Source organism: Dipodomys merriami, unplaced genomic scaffold (genome assembly GCF_024711535.1).
Source record: "Dipodomys merriami isolate MVZ:Mamm:240054 unplaced genomic scaffold, mDipMer1.0.p SCAF_21, whole genome shotgun sequence".
NCBI classification, from domain to species: Eukaryota; Metazoa; Chordata; class Mammalia; order Rodentia; family Heteromyidae; genus Dipodomys; species Dipodomys merriami.
In genome coordinates, this window is record NW_027203493.1 from 22,028,055 (window position 1) to 22,051,629 (window position 23,575).

The 23,575-nt window shown below is 42.5% G+C and overlaps 1 protein-coding gene across 3 annotated transcripts in view; it reads left to right on the top strand.

The window, feature by feature from the left end:
* The first annotated feature begins 18,553 nt into the window (after positions 1–18,553).
* The window catches only part of Bdnf (brain derived neurotrophic factor), a 54,190-nt gene continuing 49,168 nt past the window's right edge, over positions 18,554–23,575 (top strand). The window contains exon 1 of one of the 3 annotated variants that reach the window (XM_070032690.1): positions 18,554–18,973. In XM_070032690.1, the coding sequence (XP_069888791.1) occupies positions 18,971–18,973 (3 nt within the window). In that variant the 5' untranslated portion in view covers positions 18,554–18,970. The other 2 variants (XM_070032691.1, XM_070032692.1) reach the window with 2 other exon arrangements.

Sequence of the window (23,575 nt, forward strand, 5' to 3'; positions counted from 1 at the left end):
ATAAAAATAAAATAAAAATGTATCTCTGGGTTGGCAGTAGTGAGTTGAATGTTTTTGGATTTGGAAGTTAGAAAGCACCCGAGTCTGAATGCTGCCTAAGAGTTGTGTGGTCCTGAATACAGTCTTCTACTTCTTTTATGTTCCTGATCTCATCTATTAAATCAGAAAATCCCTTTTCTGCATGGGGTGGTTATGAAAGTTAAGTGATGCCTGAGAAAGCATTTGGCAGTGTTTGGGAAAAGGTATCTTAACCAGCAAATGAAGATATCATCCTGAGCAATGACCCACCCTCTTCTCACTCTCTCATTCCTCAGTGTCTCTTCATAAACTCTGTGAGCGATCCTCAGCCCTCACAGCTGCTAGGGAGTCACACTTTGCTTTAAATCAGCATGAAACTAGCATAGAAAAGCATGAACAGGTTCTTGAATTTCAAAAGCGGTGATATACCTGTAATTCAGGAAAGTTTTACAAGAAAAGGGATCGTGTTTTTATTTTCATTCTCTACACTTTGAGTTAAGCTTCCAGGACTGAAGGGTAGACATGGTAGCAAATGCCTATAACCCCAGATGCAGGAGGTAGAGATAGGAAGATCATGAGTTGAGGTCATCCCAGACAGAAAAAGCTAGTAAGACACTATATCAAACATAATCTCATCATGGTAGTATATATTTAAAGTTGTAGCTTCTCAACTAGGCAGAGGTAAGATCAGAGTCAGAGACTGTCTGGGCAAAAGATGAGACCTCCTCTGATAAACAAACTAGAAGCAAAAGATGTAGGTCAAATGGGAGAACATTTGCCAAGCAAATATAAGGTCCTGAATTTAGTCCTTGATACTGCCAGAGATGGAGAGAAAGGGAGAGTGAAAAAGGGAGAGAGAGAGAGAGAGAGAGAGAGAGAGAGAGAGAGAGAGAGAGAAAGGGAGTACTGAACATGGCAAAAGTATTATTGTCAGCCTAAAAGAGCCACCAGGCAGAAAACTGTCACAAACCCCTACATATATTGGCTCTCCATTCCTGTGATACCTGTTCACCACCTGACTTTAGTTAACTTTCTTTTCGTCACTAGTGAGGCTTGACAAATAATCCTCAATAACTACTGCTATTCATTCAACAGCAGTCTAAAAGCCATCCCCATTTGTTTCCTCAGATTTTGTTCATAGAAACCTAACCCACTATGCATATCCCCTTCAGTGATCAGGACTCAACAGCTCAAATAGCTCATAAAACTCTGAAGAGTAACAGTAGTTCAAATAAAAAGTCCTCCAACACCAGGCTCAATGACTCAAGCCTGCAATACTAGCTACTTGAAAGGCAGAAATTGGAGAATGGCCGTTTGAGCCCAACTTGGGCAAAAAGAAGTTCATGAGATTTCATTTCAATCCATAGCTGGAAATGGACCCTGAGATGGGGCCCAAGCTGGTATGATTCCATTTTGAGCTTTGCCTTTGTTTTAGGGATTTTAGACTTGATAGACCTAGTTCCCACAATGAAAACAAACAAAAAAAAAGCATCTGGTCTCCCTTCCCTTAATAACATAACCCACCCTTGATTGCTGAGTTAAAGACTGACCTATAAAACAGATAGGTTGTAATCTGGCTCCAACTGGTGACACCACTTGCTTAAGATAAACCCTGCCTTTTGCACATCCTTACAGTAAACTCCACCTTTTACCCACCAAAAGGTAGACCTCACCTTACCCACTAAGTTTGCGTGCCACTTTAAACCAAGGTGATAGACTGGTTTAAACAGCTATTACAGACAAACTGTAACCTCATTGGCCACCTGTGTGTGGTCTGTTATGAGTGTACAATCCTTTTGGTCACCTGAACATGACCAGCCTCGACCTCATGGATTTTGCCTTTAAAAACCAAAGAATGGGGGCTCTTTGGGGTCGCAGTATCAGCTCCCGAGCCTGTGCTGCCACCCTGACCGGTCAGTGTAGGAACTTTCTCAATAAAGTTGTTTCTTTGTTAACAACTTTGTTGCGGTGGATTCTGTCACTCTGGACAACTAGGTGGGCTTGCCTGTCTGAGTAGGGGTCTTCCTACTACAAGCTAAGCATAGTAGTATATATCTTATCATTTTTGATGGCCCATGGAATCATGGGTATGAAAATTGCAGCCAGCCCAGTCATAAAGCAAGACTTTTTCTCAAAAGCAACCAAGGCAAAAAGGGGCTGGAGGTGTAACACAAGTGGTAAATCTGTGAGAGTTTCTGGGTCCAAAGTTCAATCCTCAGTACTGAAAAAAAAAATTTTTTTTAATGTCTTGCATAGCTAACTAAGATATTCCCTGACAAAACCAGGCGTCAAACCCTCAGTGAACTAGAACATAGGGGCACACTTGTACCCAGAAAAATCTTCAGGCAAATTCTGGCCACCTTCTTTCACCAGAAACGAAATAAATACTTAGGTATTTCCTGACTATAAGCAATTTCCAATGACTTAGAAAAAAGAAAAACCAATAGTGTAGTTCTGTCTCTGAATGGCAAAACTAGAAACAAAAAGATCTACTTCACAACAGCAGAGTGACCAATAATGTTTCTAAGCCACTCCTAAAATGTCAAAGAGCTATCAAGGAATGCTGTAGGCTGCCTGTGCTCCTCTATCTGGCCTGGCTCCTACTAAGGGCCTTTTAACAATTTAAAGAGGCTAGAGTAAGAGAAGTAATCCACTACCCATAAACAAGTCAACAATTAAAAATGAATAGAAGAGTCAAATCCTAGGTGCTCAGGAAGTGGAGATAGAGAGGAACTCAGTTTGAGTCCAGACCAGCAAAAAAAAAAAAGTTCATCAGGATCTACAATCTCAGCCAACAAAGAGTTGAGTGTGGTGGCCTATGCTTACTGATCACAGCAAGCTTGGGAAACAAACACAACACAAGGGATTATTGGTCCAGGGCAGTACAGGCATAAACTTGTATCCCTATTTGAAAAATAGCTAAAACAAAAAGGGCTGGAGTAAACAAGACAGTTGTATAGAATCTTAGTTCCTATATTGCTTTCCACTCACTCTTAGCAGGTGCTTCCATTTTGCTTTTCTAATTTGAATTGAGTTTCCTTGAAAAATCATTCCTTCTTACCTGTTCTACTTTATCAATACTCCAGTGAAAGCAATTAATATCAAAACTTATTTTCCTGCTTAGGTACATCATATACAAGGAAAGGTCAATGCAGTTGATTTTATCAAACAGATCAATCAGAGGATGGTGATTCACTTTCAAAATGATTCTTTTCTAAGGGAGATCTATATAGGATTTCTTTAAGTAGTTTTGATCTATAAGATACTCCTACTACAATATATTATTGACAATTTGATTCAGCATATAGTATTTAAGAAATATGTGTTTTTAATGATGACCACAATCTTCCTGATTACCATAAGTATTATATATAAATATATATATTTATATAAATGTATTATATACAAAAAAGGGACATATATATATATATGTAGTCAGGTTATTTTTGTAGTCAGGTTACTTATTGTTCATTCCAAAGCAGAATGACTAGAAAGAGTTATCCAGAACATGGAGTTTTAAAAGGCTTTGAGGTTGAATTCAGGTTCATATAGAAAAAAACCTCAATATTGATTTAAAATGTTTGAGGTGATGGTAAGGGGAAACAAAGGAGGAGGCAACAATGCTTGGTAAGAAATGTACTCATTACCTTGCTTGTGTAATTGTAATCCCTCTGTATGGTATTTTCACAATAAAAAAAAATGTCTGAGGTGAGAGTAAGAAGTACAGTGCCTGTAAATGTGCTTTCCAAATGCACCAGGAATAAATATCTTCAGGGAAAGAATAGCATCCATTTTTGAATTAGGGCATACCACACAACTTATGATGAGTAAACATGGTGTATAGTCATCAAATTCAGCTTAATGGTAGGAATGAGACTTTCAAAACTATTTGCAATAAATTAAGTTGTTTCTTAATACATTATATCTAGCACTTTTGTCACTCAGTCAGCACATTTATTGAGTGCCTATTCGTTAAAATAAAAAAAAGTCCTTCCATAAATGCTTTGTCAAATTCCCTCCCTTCCTCTCTGAAGAAACCAAAGTGTTCACACAAACAAATACACACATTCACTCACGTGCATCTATGCAGCATGTTGAGATTTAGAAGAGCATCGGTTTAGGCCAGATTAGACAAATAAAAAAATGTTTACAGGACCTCATTTCAACAGACAAATGATGGATGTGGGATTGTGTGCCTGTAATCTCAACTATGGCAGGAAGCATAAATGGGATATTGGTCCAGGTTAGCCTAGAGAAAAAAATGAGGCTCTATGTCAAAAATAACGAGACCACAAAGGACTAGAAGCACGGCTCGGTCACAAGAGTACCTGTCTAGTAAGAACAAAACCCTGAGTTCAGCCCTCAGTGCTGCCAAAAAGATGATGGTAAGAATGTAGAAGGCCTAAAAGGCTTTTATCTCATAATTTATGATCACCAACTCCTTTCCAATTCCCCATGTCCCACTTTTATTCATCTACCTCCAGATAGAATTTATACATTGCCCCCTACCCCAAGATATATATTATCCATGTGAAGCAGGAATGAGGTACAGGGCCTTATCTAGCAATGCAGTCTCTTCATCTGTACTCTAAGTATTCAGTAAACCACTGATGATGGAAGGAATTAGCATCTACTTGTAACAGTGAAACCTCTGAGATATTAAGCAAGATCATTATGGACCTCAAGTTTGGGTTTGATTTGGTGGTGCTGTGTTCACAACTTGACTTCCTTAAGACTTACAAAATGAAGGAAGGAACTCATTCTAATTCTGAGTTTAAATATGACAATAGATAGCAATTAGCTGAGACATCAAAGGAGTGGAGACAATTTCATCATTAAGAGGCTAAGGATGTTATTATTATCACCAAAGAAAAGATGATTAGATGCAAGCCTATTATAGCAGCTTCTAATAAAATAAAGCCTCGTAAAATGCGTTAAATTACCTCCTTAATATTAAACAAATGCTTTTACAGAGGTATCTTGCAGAAGTTAACTACGAGGGCAAATCAGGGTACATTAACTCCCCTGTTACTGTGTTCTATGACAAAGAAAATAATCAAAGGCATGCAATCATGACTACACCACTATTCAGGGAGCTGTCTTATCCTCAATACCCTTCCTCAAATATGCTCATTAGATTGAACAGTTAATCAAGTCAGGGTGTGGATATAGGAGTCTCAAATCCATATTTGTTTCACTCATTAAATAATACAGGTGGACCCTAACAATTTCTAGCATCAGGACTGTTATCTATACAAAGGGGAATTTGAATTCCTTTCTTCTTTCATTCTCCTCATAAACACAAGGATCAACCAGTATGACAAAACTTTTATGTCATTCAAAGTTCCTGCTTTTAGCACTGGAAGGCAAATAAGTTTTGAAAAGTTAATTACCTGAAAACATACACTTGAACTGCTCAAAATTAGTATTAAACCTCAGGCAAGTACATAGCTCTTTCAAAGAAGGAACAGAATGGCGTATAAATGAGATGTCATTTCTACTTAGCAGCCAAGGACAGAGTTCACAATAATTTGGGATGGGAAGGAGAGCTTATCTTTTCTAACTGAAGAGCACAAGAGAACTCAAAGTTGCCAGAATGTAATAATTCTGTAATAATAATAATGTTGGTCACACCAACATCAGACTCTTCCAAGTAATGCCATGGTCCTTTGTTTTGAACACAAGGTCTTCACACTGCATTTCACCTCACTTCAAGCTACAAACCCACCCTTTGAAAGGACAAAGTACCGAGATTTATTAGTTTACCATTGTCAAGTACAGAATTTCTATCCTAGACATCATTAGGTATAATAACTTATAACTTATATTTCACAGAAGGAAACAGAGGCTGGGAAAACATCACACAATAAAGGAATGAGTTTGGTAACTCTTCTTTTGGAGGTTCCCTTTTGTGTTCCAGAATCTACAAGTTCCTCAATGTAACTTAATTTGTCAAATATTTATTTGTTCTTGTTCCAGGACATTTTCTTTGCTGGACATCTGAAGATTTAGAGATGAAGGATTCCTGATTTCTGTTTTATTTGATGTTTATTTTATTTAGTTTATTGGTGACTGTACTGTGGTTTTAAATTCAGGATTTGGAACTTGTTAGGAAGTTACTCTACCACTTGAGTCTTGCCTTCATCCTCCTTCATTCTATTTATTTTATTTTTGGGGTGGGGGTCCGGTCGTGGGGCCTGAACTCTGGGCCTGGGTGCTGTCCCTCAGCTCTTCAGCTCAAGGCAAGCGCTCTACCACTGAGTCACCTTGGTTTTTCCTTGGGCTAGACTGGACTTATAGCTTCCTATTTGTGCCTCCCACCATAGCTGGGATGACAGGTACACACCACTGAAAACAACTATTGACTGAGATGGGGTGTGGTGAACTTTTTAAACTGGCGTTGAAGCACATCCCTTTAGATCTTCACCTCCTGAGCAGATTGCATTACCCAGCCCGTTTCTATGTCTAAAAGCTGTTACTCTGGCTGAACTCTAGAACCAAGTAATTCTATCAGAAGGCAGAGTGTGCATTCATCAGCTTCCCATCACTATAGCAAATATTTGAGATAAGCAACTGATAAACTAATATTGGGATAATGACAAATCATGGCACAAATGTGTGGCAGAGTAAAAACACTCACCTCATGGCTAAGAAGAGAAACAGAGAAAGACACTGATGTTCCACAATCTCCTTTAATCAAAGGCCCAGTAACCCAATGACTTCCCACTAGGTCCCACTTCTTAAAGGTTCTAACAGTTCCCACTTATGCCAAGTTAGGTCTGAGTCTACCATATGGGCTTTTGGGAGATTCCTCACTCCAAACTGTAACAGTGTGCTATGCACTAAAATACAGGTACAGAGCCATGAAAATATATTAGAGGGAAGCAATCCCTTCCTTCAAGGAAATTGGGGGGGGGAGAGGGGAAGAGGAGGAAGCCAAAGAGTCAGAGAGTCTGTTTCAGCTTTGCCATTATCCAGACCTAAACTTTACTTCCAAGTTTCTCTCAAATTCATTCTTTTGGGGATTTGCTGAACTTTAGGAACAAGAGGGGATCCAGGTACTGTGAGGCCATACACCACCCCCGACTTATCAAAACAATAGTACAATTTTAGATCTAAAAGGTATGTTTATGTAGAATTAGAAATCACAACAAACTGCCAGAGCCTTGGCAGTAAAGTACCTTTTTCTTGGCTCTGTCTATTTGGCCTGAAATGTTACATAGCACGTCTTCCTGCCTGCTACTGGGCTTCCACCCCCCAACACTGCAGCCCCTGAAAATTCTCCAAAGGAATATCGAAGTGATGTTTTCATTCATTTCATAGTGAATCTGACTTTGTTTGGGAAAATGACTGGCTCAAAGTCACACAGTGTATAGACTGTGTATAGACAGTGTATAGACAGTGCCATGCACTGGCACCAGGGCTGTTTGAGTGGAATGATCAATCTCTGATGTCATACAGACATGAGTCCAAGGCAGACCAGGAAGTAACTAGCTGCTTCACTTTGCTCAAGTCACATCTCAGTTTTTCATTCCCTCTCTCTTAAATAGGGATGAAAATAATGAATGCATAAGGCTGGCAAATATCCTAATTGTCCAGTACTCTTTCTCACTTGAAATCGTGTTCAAGAAAAGATCGTCATAAAGATAACTTCTTTTTCTCCCCAAATAATGTTGTTCCTGGACAGATTCTAACATTTTACCAGGTACACAGATATCTTGAATCAGCTACCTGTTTCCCAGCTTAGGTATCTGAGAGATTTGACCATGTGGTTAATTTTTGCCCAATGCAAGCTAAGCAGACTTCTAGGAAGAACCCTTAAAGTGATAAAACATGCTTTATCAACCCTGTATCTATCCTTAGTTCTTTTCTTTTTAATTTCTCTCCTCATCTTCCTCTTCCTCCTCTTCTTTCTCCTCCCCCTCTCTTTCTGTGTTTTGCTCCTTGTCCCAGGACCTCACATATACTAAGTGCTCAACCACTAAACTACATCCCCATCTCATACTGTTGTTTCCTATTTCCAGCCACTTGCAGCCAAAAACAATTCCAAAATGCATTAAATCTTGGGGAGGTTTTTTTTTCCACTTTGGTATACTCCTTCCAGTTTGTGATGTCTTTGCGTATATGAATCTTGCCAAATGTAACTGGGAATTTAAAGGATTTTGAATTCTTAAGCTGAAATGTCACAACTCAATAGTGAGAGCTTGGCCCTGTGACAGTCTAGCAAGAGCAGCTTGTTTGGAAGAGGTATTTCATGAAACCCACTGGCAGCCACAAGAGCTGGCCTCACTCCCTTGCTAGCCGCCCCACCAGCCCTGTTGCAGTAATGGTGGTCACTGTTTATTGGGCATTTACTATTTGCTTAGTAATATGGCAGCTAATTAGCACATTAAATCCTCACAGAACTCCACACTACAAGTATGATATTTCCTGTTTTACCAATGAATAAATTGAGACTCAGAGATGTCAAGTGACTTGTCTGAAACAAAGCAAATGACTTGCTAGTGGCATTGCTTACCAAAATCCAATCTCAGCCAGGGCCCCTGAACAGAGCCTTTACTTCTTCACTAGGTACTAAATGAGACCTGGTGACACATATATACATATATATACATGCATACATATATATGCCCATACATAATTTATATAACATATCAATCTATCAAGTCATTTTAAAAAAGTATTTACATCATTATAAAAAGACATTCCAAAACCTACAGGCTATTTCAACAGTCATATTATATCTGATACTTTTTTGGGAGGGGGTCTAGTCGTGGGGCCTGAACTCTGGGCCTGGGCGCTGTCCCTCAGCTCTTCAGGTCAAGGCAAGCACTCTACCACTTGAGCTACAGTGCCACTTCCAGCTTTTTTCTTTTTGCTTATGGGGTGTTGAGGAATCGAACCCAGGGCCTCATGTATGCAAGGCAAGCACTCTACCACTGAGCTACCTTCCCAGCCCCTATATCTGATACTTTTGTGGGCTTAGAACTCACAGATTGGCTATGTAACTCTCTCAAGATGATTTTGAAGGGGTTATCAGCTGGTGGCTGATATGGTTTGGAGTGTCCTAGAGAACTTTATTCACCTACCCAGCATCTCAGCAGGGTAAATCAGAAGACTCAGCTAACTCTTCTTCCTCTCCACATTGTCTCATGGCCTCTTCCTTACATGGTGACTTAGCACTTCAAGATCATGATATTTCATGATAAAGGGAAAGGGAAATTTGAGATTATTAAGGCCCAGGACCCAGAAACTGGCACAACAATACTTTACTATATTCTGCTGATGAACATGGTCAAAAAGCCCACCTAGATTTAGAGTAGAAACACATAAAACACCCATTCCCTCAAAGAGAACACTACCAAGGACTTTGCAGTCAACAAATCCACCAATACTAAGCTTATTGAAAGAAATTTTGCAGCCATAAGAAGGCTGGGAATTTAGCCATTTGAAATCTATATAAATTTGCTAAAGCTTCCAAAATAAAGACCACACATGACCAGGGCTGGGGGCAGGGTGAGAGAAAGGAGGGGGCGTTTAGCAACAGAAATTTATTTTCTCCCAGTCCTAGATACTAGCAATCAAGGTGTTTCCAGGTTTGGTTCCTTCTGAGGCCTCTCTTCACGGCTTGCACGTAGCTGCCCTCCTTCTGTGTCCTTACACGGCCTTTTCTCTGTGCATGTACACTCCCTGGAGCCTCTGTCTCCTTATAAGAATCCAGTCATACTGGATTATGGCCCCACAGTAACACCCATTTTAAATTAAAAAGCTCTTAAAACCTAGCTCTAAATATAGTTACATTCTGAGATACTAGAGATTGGAACTTTAACATACGAATTTGGAGGGACACAATTCAGCCCATAATAAAATGTCAGCTCTAACACGATTAGATAAATGGAAAAACTGAGGTCCAGAGAGAGAGAATGGCTTCCCAAGGTCAGACATTCCAACCTGTAACAGAATCAGAATGAGAACTCTTTCCAGTGTAGTCCGTTTCACATATAAAGGACAGTTTTTCCAAAATTTACATTCTGTCTTAGAGCAGGTAGAAAACAGAGACAGGCCCAGAGTGGGGGGCCAGAAACGACCCCCATCAGAATCATCTCTATTATAGGGCTCATGGGCCTCTCAGCAAACCCAGATCTCTGTTCTCTTCATTCCCTTTCCCTTTTTTTGGCTGACATTTCTAGCGTTCAGGTCACTGTTTAGATTCTGAATCACAGTAATATTGGAGAATATGATGTCCTTGTTTCTGCCTTAACATAGATCTGTCAAGACTTTGGGAACATCTCCACAGTAATTTTCAAACTCAGACCCATTCTGGGACTCTGAGTCATCACATTAGTGCCCCCTAATTTGCAGTGTATACCCCATCTTTGATTTGCAGCTTTTGGGTTTCAAGAATAACCTGCATCTTAGAAAGAAATTGGCTTATGTTCTGATTAGGCCACCTTCTAGGATGGAGGTGGGGAAAGGAGGATGTGGTTTTAGCTTTCCCAGATGCAGAACAATTGATGTTCAGTACATTCTTTCAACTTTTCCTTTCATTACCATCTATGTTTCTATATTGAATGAGATTAGAAAACCTTACCAGGGATAAGACCAAAAAAACTGTTTGATTCTAGCTCACATAATAAAATTATATTAACTTTCTATTCTATACCAGTTGTGGTGTTGGAGGTGAGAAGAAGAGTGGCTCTTCTCAATAACTCTAACACAAGATAAACAGCAATAGAAACAAAGGCATCTGCATTAAAGGAAAGGAAAAGCAGGAAAGAATTAACATAGTTTCGTGGTCAGAAATTGTGGAACTTGAAAGTCCTGGGTTTTACCTCTTGTATCACCATTAACAAGCTGTGTGATTCTTGAGCAAGTTAGATAACCTCTCCATGCCTTAGTTATCACAGTCATATCAGGAGGTTAAAATAGAACACAGATAACATCCTAAACTCGGAGCCTGGCACAGTTAATGCTCAGTGGATAGTAGCTATTACTTTAACCAGTCTCCCATATGGCTGTGAAGAATAAGTGACTAAGACTTTTGGTTTCCCCGACCCTCACTTAGACTACAAGTAAGTATAATTTTCTCCAATTTTCTCCACTCTGTAAATGATTTCTTGAACATTTCAGATGGTCATGCCAGAAACCTCTCCTCTTCTTTATTCTCTACTAACCAAATTCTTCTGGTTCACTTGCAAAGATATTTCACATCTATCCATTTCTTGAAAGCTAAATCTCTATCATTTCTCATCTGACACCTATAGTGAATTCCTACCTAGACTCTAAACCTTCTCATCTGGTCTTCACAAGACAGCCAGGCAAGTCTACTGATGAATGAAGTTCTGATTGAACTTTGACTTCAATGTCATAAGAGGAAAACTCTTCTCCCTATACAGGAAATGTCGAGCTAAGTGGCTCACAAATCCCATCCCACCTGGGTATAATTAATATGAATTTTTATTTAAGCTACTAAGTTTTGAGGTGACTTTTTATATAGCAGCATCTAACCAGTACCACTTTGAGAGCTTCCCAGGGGCCATTTTCCTCTTGGATTATGCTTTCCTACTTGCCTCCATATGCTGACCTTTATTTGAAAGCAGAGGAAGGCAATGTTTATGAAAGAAAGGGTCACAATCCCATATCTTGGTGGAGGAGAAGGCAGAACTCATACAAGATATACAAACACTACATATTTATAAAGCAATATAAGAGAGAGCTGCTTTGTTTCTCTAACCTACTTCCTGAATTCTCAATCATTCACAACAACCTGTGACTACATAATGTAGTAGAATTTGAGCAATTCCTTCCAAGGTTACTAAGAAGATAAAGGAGAGAATACAAATTATGACTAGAATCTTGAGCTAACTTATACCATGACTGATACTTCCTAGAGAGCTCATTGAGGGAACTTGCCAACTTTCTGGAAGGCATACATATTCCAACCTACAGAGATAAAATACCATGCTTATTAGTTCTATGCCCTCTATATTCCCCTTTTGTAAAATAATGCATTTGGTTAGGTCAGCCTACAGGCTCTGTCATCTCTGAGCTCCACCAATCATATGACAATGTTGAAACTTCATCTTCAAAGTCATGAACAAGCTTTTTCTTTAAACCAAATAGAATCCCCACCCCCCCCCCCCCAGGATTGATGTGGAATTCTAAGTAACTTAGAGCAATAAATATTGTAACTATTTATATTACTTTGCAGAATTGATACAAAAGTACCATTTTGAGTCAGTGATGATCTGGTGTCTTGAGGCCTTCAAATGTGCCATTTGGGGAGCAAAAAGTGGCACAGATTTGATAAGTTACAGAAGCAGATCCCCCGAGCCTGGGGAAGGTTTGGTTCATCATATGTTATGAGTGCAGGGCTTCTATAGAATTAATCAATGTCCATTTGAAAATATTTTCAATGAAAAAAGGTATTTTCTTATTTCTACCTCTCACATATTTTCTGATCTTAATCCATTGTTTATGCCTCCTTTAGTGAATGATGGAGTTTTGCCAATAGGAGTATGCTCACTGAGGACCTTTAGAAAAGCTACAGCCATTCTTCTAGGCTTGATTCCTTGCCAGGATCCTTTAACTCCTGTTTCCGTAAGGCACTCTTGTCGCATTCTATTACTTCCACCACTTTTAGAATGATATCACCTCAGTGAGGTACCATCTTTTCTCTCCTTACAAAAGAAAACAGACCTAGTTTCTTTAACCTTTCAGCAGAAGCAAATTCCCCAAATCCCTCTGTCATTCTGGTTGCCTTCTGCTATGCCTTCTCTAGTTCCAAATAGTCTATTTATAGAAAGGAACCCAGAATGAGCTCAGGACTCATAATATGACCTAACCAACCCTCTTTACATGACGAGAATAATTTTCCTTGACTTCTCTCCCACTTTGCAATGTGTTCAATATATCCTAAGCTGATTCCTTTTTTTCTTTCCTTACAAAGCATATGAAATGACAGTCAAACGAAAGCAATCTTATTGACCATAAGAAGTTGACACCACGGGGTTCAGGAATGTTTTAGAACTGATAGGTACCACAGCAGGTTAGAGTTTACAGTTTGTATGACATTAGGGTCAAAAGAGCAAATCTTTGAATTTTATTGTTACTATTTTAGTATATGACCATTTATTTCAGTTACTAAAGAGACTATCTAGTCACAAATAAGGCCACGATGCAAATGAAACCAGAACCAAGAGAATTATGCTTTAATGCTTTAACTTTTAGCTGTGCAAAGGACAGTGTGGGAACTTGTTGAAAATGCCAAATCTTGGTCCCCAGACTTAGAATCTGCTTTTTACAAGTTGCCTAGAATATTTATGTGTACGCACATAAATTAATGAGATGCGTAGCTCAACATCTCTGAATATTCTCCTCCAGTTGTCATAGACAAATTTAATCTCAAATATACTTCTCAAGGTCCACTACAATGTTCTATTATTCTCACTGTTTCTCGTATGTCTTTCTGTGATTGTAATTTTGGCAGCTTCTCAGAGATTGATATCTTATTTTATACAGTTCCTAAAATGACCTTACTTTTAGTTAAGTATATTGTACAATATACTCAGTATACTAAATGTATAATTATATTGTACAATATACTTAACTAACTATAAAATATAACGTACATGTAATTAGCAGTACTAATATTGTATAGCATTCAATACACTTAACAAGTCCTGACTTGACATGATCTTGACCTGTCTCAACGTCTTACCAACTTTTGATTTCAACAATGTCACTTCCTTCTTCCTTGCCACCCATATTTCTTCTTATTCATCTTTTATCCATAAGATGGTTTAGGAAGAGTCATTTAGTTCTTAAGTATTCCATGTGGTCTTGTTTTAGCCTCATTATGGGGTTGTCTGGTTTTCTGAAATTGAGTTAAATAATGTCCAGATCTTTTCTCATGCTAACTTGTCAGGCTCAGGACTGCACAGAGGTTATTGTAAAGTAATCCTGAGTTTCCCAAAGCTTTCTCTCACTTGCTTCATTTTGATGCTCTGATTGCTTTCTTTCTAACTAAAGGAGGTTCGGTAGATGTAAGATTCCTTGAGTTCTTTTTAAATATGAGCTCAACACCAGGTTCTTGGCAATCATTGCCCATTCTTGTTTTTGGAAAGCTTTCCAAATTGTGCATCGTGATTCTTTGCCTCTCCTCCTATTGCCTGTGGAGAACCATTAGAGATCAGGAAATGACTAAGAGAGCCAATCTTTCTTTCTACCTGGTCAGAATCACTTCTTATATCATAAACAGAAATCTTTTGCTATTTATTACTTTTTAGGCTCCCAGACCAAATCATACCACCATCTGATGCCTCTCACATAGGACAGTCACCTTCAATCATTAGGGAACATTAAAACTTAGGTTAAAGGTACTATATGTCTTGACAATAATTCACCAACTGTTCAAATCTGAGATTCAGGATGCTTTAGGGAATTGTTAACATATAGATCTCTAGTCCTTATCAAATTACATTGGCTGGAGGCTCAGGCCTATAATCATAGCTACTTTTGAGGCTAAGATCTGAGGATCATGGTTCAAAAGCCAGCCAGGGCAAAAAAAAAACAAACAAAAAACCCCATAAACCTTATACACAGTTAACTAGCAAAAGCTGGAAGCAGAGTTGTTACTCATATGGTAGAGTGCCAACACTGAGCAAAAAAGCCAAGCGAGAGTGCCATGGGCCCTGAGGTCAAGCCCTAGTACTGGCATGCGCTCGCACGCAAGTCCTTGGCATAGAAGAGGTACTGTAAAGGAAGGAGAGAAAGTAGTAGGATAGAAGGAAGGTATCAAAAACAAAGTGAGGCGAAGAGCTTGTCAATAACTATGAGCAAATAGATTTAGTAAGAAGAGTTGAGAGGAAAAACGAAAAGTATTTTAATCTGCCACATATGCCTTGATATACAGGAAGAAGTTCCCAAGTCATTGTTTTGCAAGTGGTGGGTTAGGTTTCTGTTTAGAGAAAAAGAGAGTAGACTTTATTTCAAAAGGTTATACACTCCAAATATCTTTTGGTCTCTAAATAACCAGGAATTCTTTTATTTCTGATTTAGTAGACTCCTGTTTTATCACCCCTTTCCAACTAATTTTGAGATGTTTGCACATTTTTAATCGTTTTTTGCTCCAGTACTCTTGATGAGCCCTTTCCAATTCATTTTGTTATCTTCATAAAAGAACAAGCAGAAATAAACCATTTATAACTATGGTGTTGGTAAAAAAAAAAAAAAAAAAAGAGTATGTGAACACCAAACAAAGCAAAAATCATTCCTTCTAGGTTACTATAACCCGTTTTTCTTTAAGTCTGGCTACTTTGGTAGTGATCTTTTAAGACAGAACATTTGTTTACCATCCACTTTAAAACATTCTTACTACTGCTAAAAATGAACAGGGCCAGAGGAACCTGCAGAAGTGTGATATACATATCACAGCTGACTAGAGTTGTGTGGGAAAAATAATATGACCTCAAGAATAAGTGCTCCCAAGATTAACATTGTAGCAAGTACACCACTTGGCATCTATTTTAACAAATGAAATGACTGCAGCTTTTGCTTATATTAAGCACTGGATTTCTGCAGATGGAATTAAAAAAAGGAAATATGTGACTTTGTGGAGATAAAAGTCTAGAGAGCCAATAATGTACCAAAAGAAGAAAAATTTCCTTTGTGTCCCTGAGAAACCAGAGGCAAAATATACATATATGTGTATTTGTGATATATACATAGATGACATATATGTATGTTGAAAACATGTTGAGTACCATCTCTTACCCTTATCCCATAACTCACTATGATGAATCTCATTATATAAACAACCGTTACTGTTCATCTTGGTCCAGAAATTCCCAAAGGAATATCCCTTGGGAAATACTTTTAGTACAATCTTATGTTGTCCCACTAATTGTTATCTCACCAACCATTTCTCAGACACCTAAGCCAACAATTTATGGTCTCCTATAAAATATGGCATTAATTTTCAGAATAAAGACCCATTGGAGAAGCAATTGATGGTCTCCATTTAGAACACAAGCTGTTGACAAAGTCAGATGACAAGAGGGAATAGTATGTTCATATAGTGATCATCTTCCGGAATCATTTCAAGATTTCAGATCTATCCTGGAGTAACTGAATCTGTCAACAGGCCAGAGGGCTTATTAACGGCATTATGAATTGCATTCTCAGTTTTGCCCACAGAGTCTGTACCCCAAGACCTCTAAGAATGGTTTGTGCCAGCTGTCTCAGTCTTAGGGCAGCATCTGCTGGCTAATTCATGGATGGACAAAAAAGTGGCCGTTTGTGGACAATGTGAACAGTTCTTTTAGTTGGAGGAGACTGTTGCCTTGGTGATTGTGAGGGTGTCTGGTTTTCTTTTATGGTGACCTACCTCACATTTGCAAGAGCTTGGTAAATCTATAACTGTTTCTAATGAGGTCCAGAGAAACCTCTGCATATCTTTCCCTTAGTGGAAGCCCAGGATTAGCTGAGTTGGAAGCCTATATAACTGAATTTGGGAATATACATACATATAAATGTATATATGGAGAGGGGGCATACATGAGCTCAACACTGGACTAACTGCTACCATTAACTAATAATCTGGTACTAATGGGAGTGTCAAGAAACAGAGACCTGTATACAGAATTAGTTAGTAGAGCTTATCTTCAATAAGGAAGGGACCTGGGGGGGGGGGGGAAGGGGAGCAGGACCTTAAAGCAGCCACTGAATACTAATGTCTTTCTGAGTGATGGAACTCTTGTTGTTGTTGTTGTTGTTGTTGTTATACACATTAGGAAATGCGAATGGCATCCAAACCCAGCCCTTCTGATTAGAATAAGAGAACTGGAAACTGGAAAGGTCTGAAACTGAAGAGTTATCCACCATCTTCTGCAGCATCTCTCAGCTTCCTCCCAGCAGTCTACAGCGCCACGGCCAGGGCCTGTGACGCCACTGGGTGGGCCCACCATGGTGGGAACTCTAGCTGGCAAATAAAATCCTGGTGTCCATGCCAAAACGGACGAAACCTGAAAAGCGTCTGGGGACTTCCCCGGGGCACTGGCGCTCCTCAGAGCGACCGGCATCTCCATAACAACTGGTTTACATTCATGCTCAGTTCCTGTGCTCAGCGGTGCAGGAGATAGCTGCGGATAGGCGAAGGGACAGCATCAGTGGAAAGATACCTTGCGCAAGCGCCTCCCCCACGCTGGGGGAGGGGGAGGGGGATGCTGTCAGCACTTTATTTCCTGAGTTACTGCCTATTTCCTGAGATTTCCAGAGTTCTCCCCAGGTCTCCCGCGGAACCCTTCCCCCACCCCTCCCGCCTCCCCTTTTACACATGGGAAGTGTGTGTGTGGGGGGGGGGGGGTTCATTGTGTCTTCTTCTTCTGCAAGTTCATCATTTCCTTTCCAACTTACTTTCCGTCCACACGTGACCCCCTCCACTTCCCAATCTCCGCAGCTACTGGTGGGGAAGCGCGGTGTTAACCACGGGACTTCCAGGGAGTGTCTCCCTCCCTCCCCGCCCCCCCACCTGCTTCACCCCCACCCCACCCCCACCCCCTGGCTGGAAAATGAAGCCCCAGCTCCTGGGAGCGTGCAGGTCTGATGCCCGACTGCTTTCCCTCCCGCTCCCTGACGGCGCGGGGCGGGGGGGGGGGGGTGGAGATCCCCGGGATAGTGTGTCTGGAGTGCGGGGGAGAAGTCGCCCTGCCCGGACGCGGAGAGCAGAGCCCGGAACGTGCGGTGGCTGGCTCTCGCCCCGGCCTGGCCGGCGGCTTGGCTCTCCGGGGCTCTGCTGGCCAACCTCTCCTGCGCACAGGGGCTGTTAACTCCTCTTTGAGAAGCCATAACCCATTAGAGCCAACGCAGGCGTAACTTCATTCAACTCAGCCGCTCGAGAGAGCTCGGCTTACACTGGCTCCTGCGGGCAACTAGTGGTGGCTCGCCTCGGTGCCTCTCGTCTACTCATCAGTCCCTAAGAGGAAAAAAAAAAAAAAGGAAAAGTTCCCGGGCTGATGCGCGCTTCGACGCATGTAGCTGTTCCCTAGGACAAGTCACTGACTACACAGCCCCCCCCTCCAGCCCAACCCCCACTCCCCATCTGATCATCACTCACGACCTCGTCGGCTGGAGCCCCTTAGTCATGATGGGGGGAGGGGCACGAACTTTTCTAAGAAGTTTCCCTGCTACCGAGGGAGTCACAGTGCCGTCGGTCACGTAAACAGCACACACGGCCGTCGCCCCCACCCCCACCCCGCTCGCCCCCCTCCCCGCTGCGCTTTTCTGGTGTTCTTATTAAAGCCGTAGCAGCCGGCGCTGTTCAGCAACAAGTTCCCCAGCGGTCTTCCCGCCCTAGCCTGACAAGGCGAAGAAGGCTTTCTTACCTGGAGACAGGGAAATCTCCCGAGCCGAGCTCAGCTTTGCCAGAGCCCCAGGTGTGAATTGAGCACTGTGGGGAAGGGAAACGGTGTGCCGACTTGGGTGATTTTTTTCTGAGGGGGGGGAGGGGAGGGGGATTACCCTAAAACTCCTCACTTTCTCTGGGAACTTTCTGTGCCAGGATCTGGAGGCTGCCTCCAGATCCGCCCGCTACAGAGCAGGGCAGTTGGGCAGTCACTGGTAACCTCGCTCATTCATTAGAATCACGTAAGAACTCCAAGGGAAACGTATCTCTCACAGTGAGGGCGTTTGCGTAAATCTATAGGTTTTTTTTTTTTTTTAACATCGATGCCGGTTGCTTTGTCTTCTGTGGTGCGCCAAGGTGGTTGAGAGTTTAAGCTTGCGGATATTGCAAAGGGTTATTAGATTCATAAGTCACACCAAGTGGTGGGCGATGCACTGAGCAAAGCCGAACTTCTCACATGATGACTTCAAACAAGACACATTACCTTCCAGCATCTGTTGGGGAGACGGGATTTTAAGACACTTGAGTCTCCAGGACAGCAAAGGCACAATGGTGAGTAGCAATAAACCCTGAATTATAATTGAAAAAAAAAATCTTGACATGTTGCTTAACAACAGGCATATCATGGCTCTTTCTAGCACTTTTCCACGCCAGAGAAAAGCAGCTACTCAGGCCAAGGGAATCGGGTTTTGTTGTTGTTGTTGTTGTTTTTTACACAGTGCAACTTCAATAGGAATCATTTGAGATTTAGTACTGCAATGTGGAACTGCGTGAAACAAACTTGGAACTGAAGGGGGGTGTGTTATATTGGTGGTTCAAAGCTGGTACTTGTCTGCCAAGCCGTCTTGTGTTCTAGTCTTCGCCTTTACGTGTACGATTGTATGACTGTATGAGCCTGTTCTATGATTTATATGTGGGCATGTAATTGGCATCCACAGGAGGGTTAATTACCACCTAATACAATAATGCTGTTAGAGGCTGGGGGTTAGGGGGAGGAGTGGGGATAAGGTTGGGGTATAAAGACTGGGTTAGGAAAGGATGGGGTGGGGGGACTGGGGGAGAGAGAAATAAAATCTGAAGTACCTACCACCACCGTCATGAAATGGGTAATCATAGAAGAAGAAAAAAAAAGGTCTTATCAACATGTGATCAACTGTTAACAGGATGGCTTTGGCAAAGCCATCCACACGTGACAAAACGTAAGGAAGTGGAAGAAACCGTCTTGAGCAATATCAAGTATCACTTAATTAGAGTTTTTTTTTAGCCTTTCCTCCTGCTGCGCCGAGTGTGTGTGTGTGTGTGTGATCTGGCGAGCGGAGTCCATTCAGCACCTTGGACAGCGCCAACGGATTTGTCCGAGGTGGTGGTACTCCAGGTAGCCTTTCCGCTCCGCTGTCAAGCCGAGCCCGTGTCGCCCTTAAAAAGCGTCTTTTCTGAGGTTGGGCTCACACTGAGATCGGGGCTGGAGAGAGAGTCAGATTTTTGGAGCTGAGCGTTTGGAAAGCGAGTCCCAGTTTGGCCCCCTCATTGAGCTCGCTGAAGTTGGCTTCCTAGCGGTGTAGGCTGGAATAGACTCTTGGCAAGCTCCGGGTTGGTATACTGGGTTAACTTTGGGAAATGCAAGTGTTTATCTCCAGGATCTAGCCACCGGGGTGGTGTAAGCCGCAAAGAAGGTAAGCACCGGGGCGGGGACCCTTGCATCCCCAATTCTTCAGCTATTTTGATATTTGATCTTCCGGAAAGGACGCGTGATGGAGGGGAGGAAGTCTAGGGAGAGCATGAGAGAAGGTTGTTTCTTGATATATGCACAGTTTAAATTTCCCTAGGTGAGAACCTGAGGTAAAGATAGAAGGGAGGTGTGTGTGGTGGGGGGGGGGGCTCAGTCTTCCTGCGGATGTAATGAGTTTAGTTAACTTGAACCTGCAAACGCCTGGTTTAAATGTAAGATTTCTCTCTCATTTTCTCCCCCTTTCCCTCCCTCTTTTCCGTTCTTTTTGCTCGTGTGTGTATGTGTGTGTATGTGTAGTAATTCATTACTAATTATGAAGCGTTGGCACAACATTCGATTTCCTAAAATTTGACTTTGTACCATTTAGGATCAGGCAGTGGAGGTAGTGTTCATTGGGGAAAGGGAGGTGAAGGTTGGGGAGAGGGAAAGAGGTAACGCTAAATCTCCAACATAAAATGAATCAAGGTAATTTCAGCTCCTCTAGTGAGAAGGATTCATTCTCTCAGTATTCCTCCCTCCCTCCCTCCCTTCTTCCCGCCCCCCTTCTTCTACCCCGCCCCCTCCTCCTGCCTCCATCCCTCCCTCATTCTATCTCTCCTTCTCCGTCACCCTTGTTCCTCGCTGGATGTTTCCTTCTGGCTTCCCCCACCTCTCCCCACACCCACCCACCCATCCTGTCTTCCCTCCCCGCGAGTTTCGGGCGCTAGCTGGGAGGGCTCCCGCTTTCTCAAGGGAAGGGGAGCCGCTGAGACCGCGCTCCGCGTTCCCTGCCAGGTCGGATGCCTCACTGAGCACAGGTCCGAGTCAGTCGTGATAACTCCGGGGAAACAGGGGGAGGGCCTCCGCTTAGGAGTGAAAGGTCCTTTCGGGACCCCAGTGCCTGGGAGCCAGCCCGGGGGAGGGGGCCCTGGGCGGCTGGACGGGGTGGAGAGGAAGCCTCGTAGCTCGGTGGGGCGGCTGGACGGAGCCGCCAATCAGCTGGGCGCGCCGACCGCCCAGCCAGGGCGAGGCTGCGTCCAGAGGCGCGGGCGGAGAGTGCGGGCTCTCCGCCCAGCTTCCGCCGCCATCCTGGTGGGCCTGGGGCCCTGCCCCGGGGCGGTGATGGGGGGGCGGGGTTAGTGGGGGGAGATCGAAGCAGGCTCGGGGCCGCCCAGCCTTCCCTTTCCCCTCCCTGCCCCCCAGATGAGCCCCCGAAGGACCCCGAGCGGCTGGAGCTGAGACTGCGTTCTCCTGTCTCGAATCTCCTCCGGGAGTCCAGGGACTTGTGCGCCTCTGGGCGGGGGCCACCAACCTTTCCACACTCCGGCAACCTTCCACCTCCCCCCCCCGGTCCCCCCCCCCACTTCTCCGGGGCCCTTTGTTCCGGCCACTGTGGCCGCTTTCGCCCCGGGGCTTGGTTGTTCCCGGACTCCTCCCTGGTTGGACCCTTGGCAATGAAGAGGCCAGGGCTCTCGCTGTGGTGGGGAAGGGGAGTTAGGGATAAACTCATTTCCAGAACTCAAGAGTCAAGATGGGTTGTTGTTTTCTTTTTAGCGAACGAAAAGAAGAATTCCCAACTCTGCGCAGGTGGAAATGATGGATTCGTAGGCAACGCGAGGATATTGTGGAAATTTAGGGGGGGGGGAACCCAGGCACTTGGATCCGATGACGGCGGTAGGCTGCTCGGCACACAAAGGGAGCGTAGGGCAGGGTTTACGGAGCCAGCCCGCGGCGAATGGGGCAGATTGTTCCGAGATCCAGTCGTTTTCTCAGGCAGATCTACGTGGAGGGAGCGGAGGGGAGGGGCTGGGCTTGGGGGCGGGGGGATTTCTGATCAGTCTGATGCAATTTCAAGCGTGCTGCAGAGGAACTCCAAGGCGCCCGCATCACCATCGCCACCCACCCTTCCCAGATGGTGCTGTTTTAAATACGGATCTGCAGGGCTGAACACAGAACTGGGAGATTTATTGCAAAATCCTGAGAAGGAGGGGAAGGGTGGAGTGGAGGGGGGGGGGCGACAGGGCAGAATTTAAAGGTGCAATGCCTGCTTTTCTCCCCAACCAAGCGGCAACCGGTCGGAATTTCCCCCCTCTCCCCCCCCCCCCCCCACACGCACTCCTGTCTACTTTTCTCTGGATTCTAATTCACCGCGGAAGAGGTGTAAATATTGTGACATTTTGAGGCGACTTGATGGATGGGGGGGGGGGGGAGGGAGGGAATCATCTGTCATTCTAAATTGCAGAGTTCCCTCTCCCCGCACCAGGCCTTGCTGGAGAATATGCTCTGCTGCCTCATACAGTTGCTAGGGCTTCAAATGAGTGCACCATTAAGGGACTATTATCCGTTTAGACGACTTGCCAATTTATGTGACAATTGAGCTGAGAAAATTGTAGATATCATGTCTGGGTGATAAAGAGGGGAAAATGCTTAACAGCCTGGTTATTTTAACTCTGAGATCTTTAACTAGCAACTAAAATAAACCTCAAAAGTGTCACATCATCCTCTTACACACACACACACACACACACACACACAGAGTCATCCTCAACTTGGAAGAGGAAATGGTTTCTTCTAAAGTTTCACTTTAAAAATGATGCACCTGGTATTCACTGTTTCAGTGTACGAACCTTGGGCTCTTCAGCATAAAGCAAGAAATCTCAATTGCTTTCTTTGGAATCAGCCAGAAGATTAAAAGATAGATAGATAGATAGATAGATAGATAGATAGATAGATAGATAGATAGATACATACATACATACATACATACATACATACATACATACATACATGCATATATACATGCATACATTCATACATAGATACATACATAGACACATAGATACAGAGAATAAAGAAGACCTTAAAATTTTAACAGTAATTTAGCCTACTTTTGCACTGCCTGGTCTTGCATATTAATGTTTCTGTATACTTAGATGAAAATATGTGCATCTTCTCCATATTTTTTTCAGTGTCACTGATAACAAGACATACAACACAGCATTTAGAGTATGGAAGAGAATGTTTGAAAGGGCTCTGTACTCTAGAAGTGGGAGATATTACTATAATGCTCTCCTTGCACCCAGCCATTTCCTTTGATTAAACCAACAAATAAAAAAATATCATCCAAAACACCCTCTAATTTGTATGGTCAAGTTAGTAAGTGGATTTTTTTTAAGCAATTAAAAAAATTGCTTAAAAAAAGCCAAATTGGCTTCTTTAAAGTATTGGTTTTTCAAAATGTTGTCAGTTGTCTATCAATGTAGGTTGGAAGGAAAGCTCTGAAAACGTTTTAAAAAATTGATGTGCATAATGGCCCTGTTTCATGTGCTAGATTATTTTCCTAGCCAATCTTTAATCTAAAGTCTTAATAAGAAAAGAAGCTGTTGAATTTAGTTTCTTTCCTTTTCCTGGCCTGTCCTCTAGGGGAAGCTTTAGTAAGAAACAAC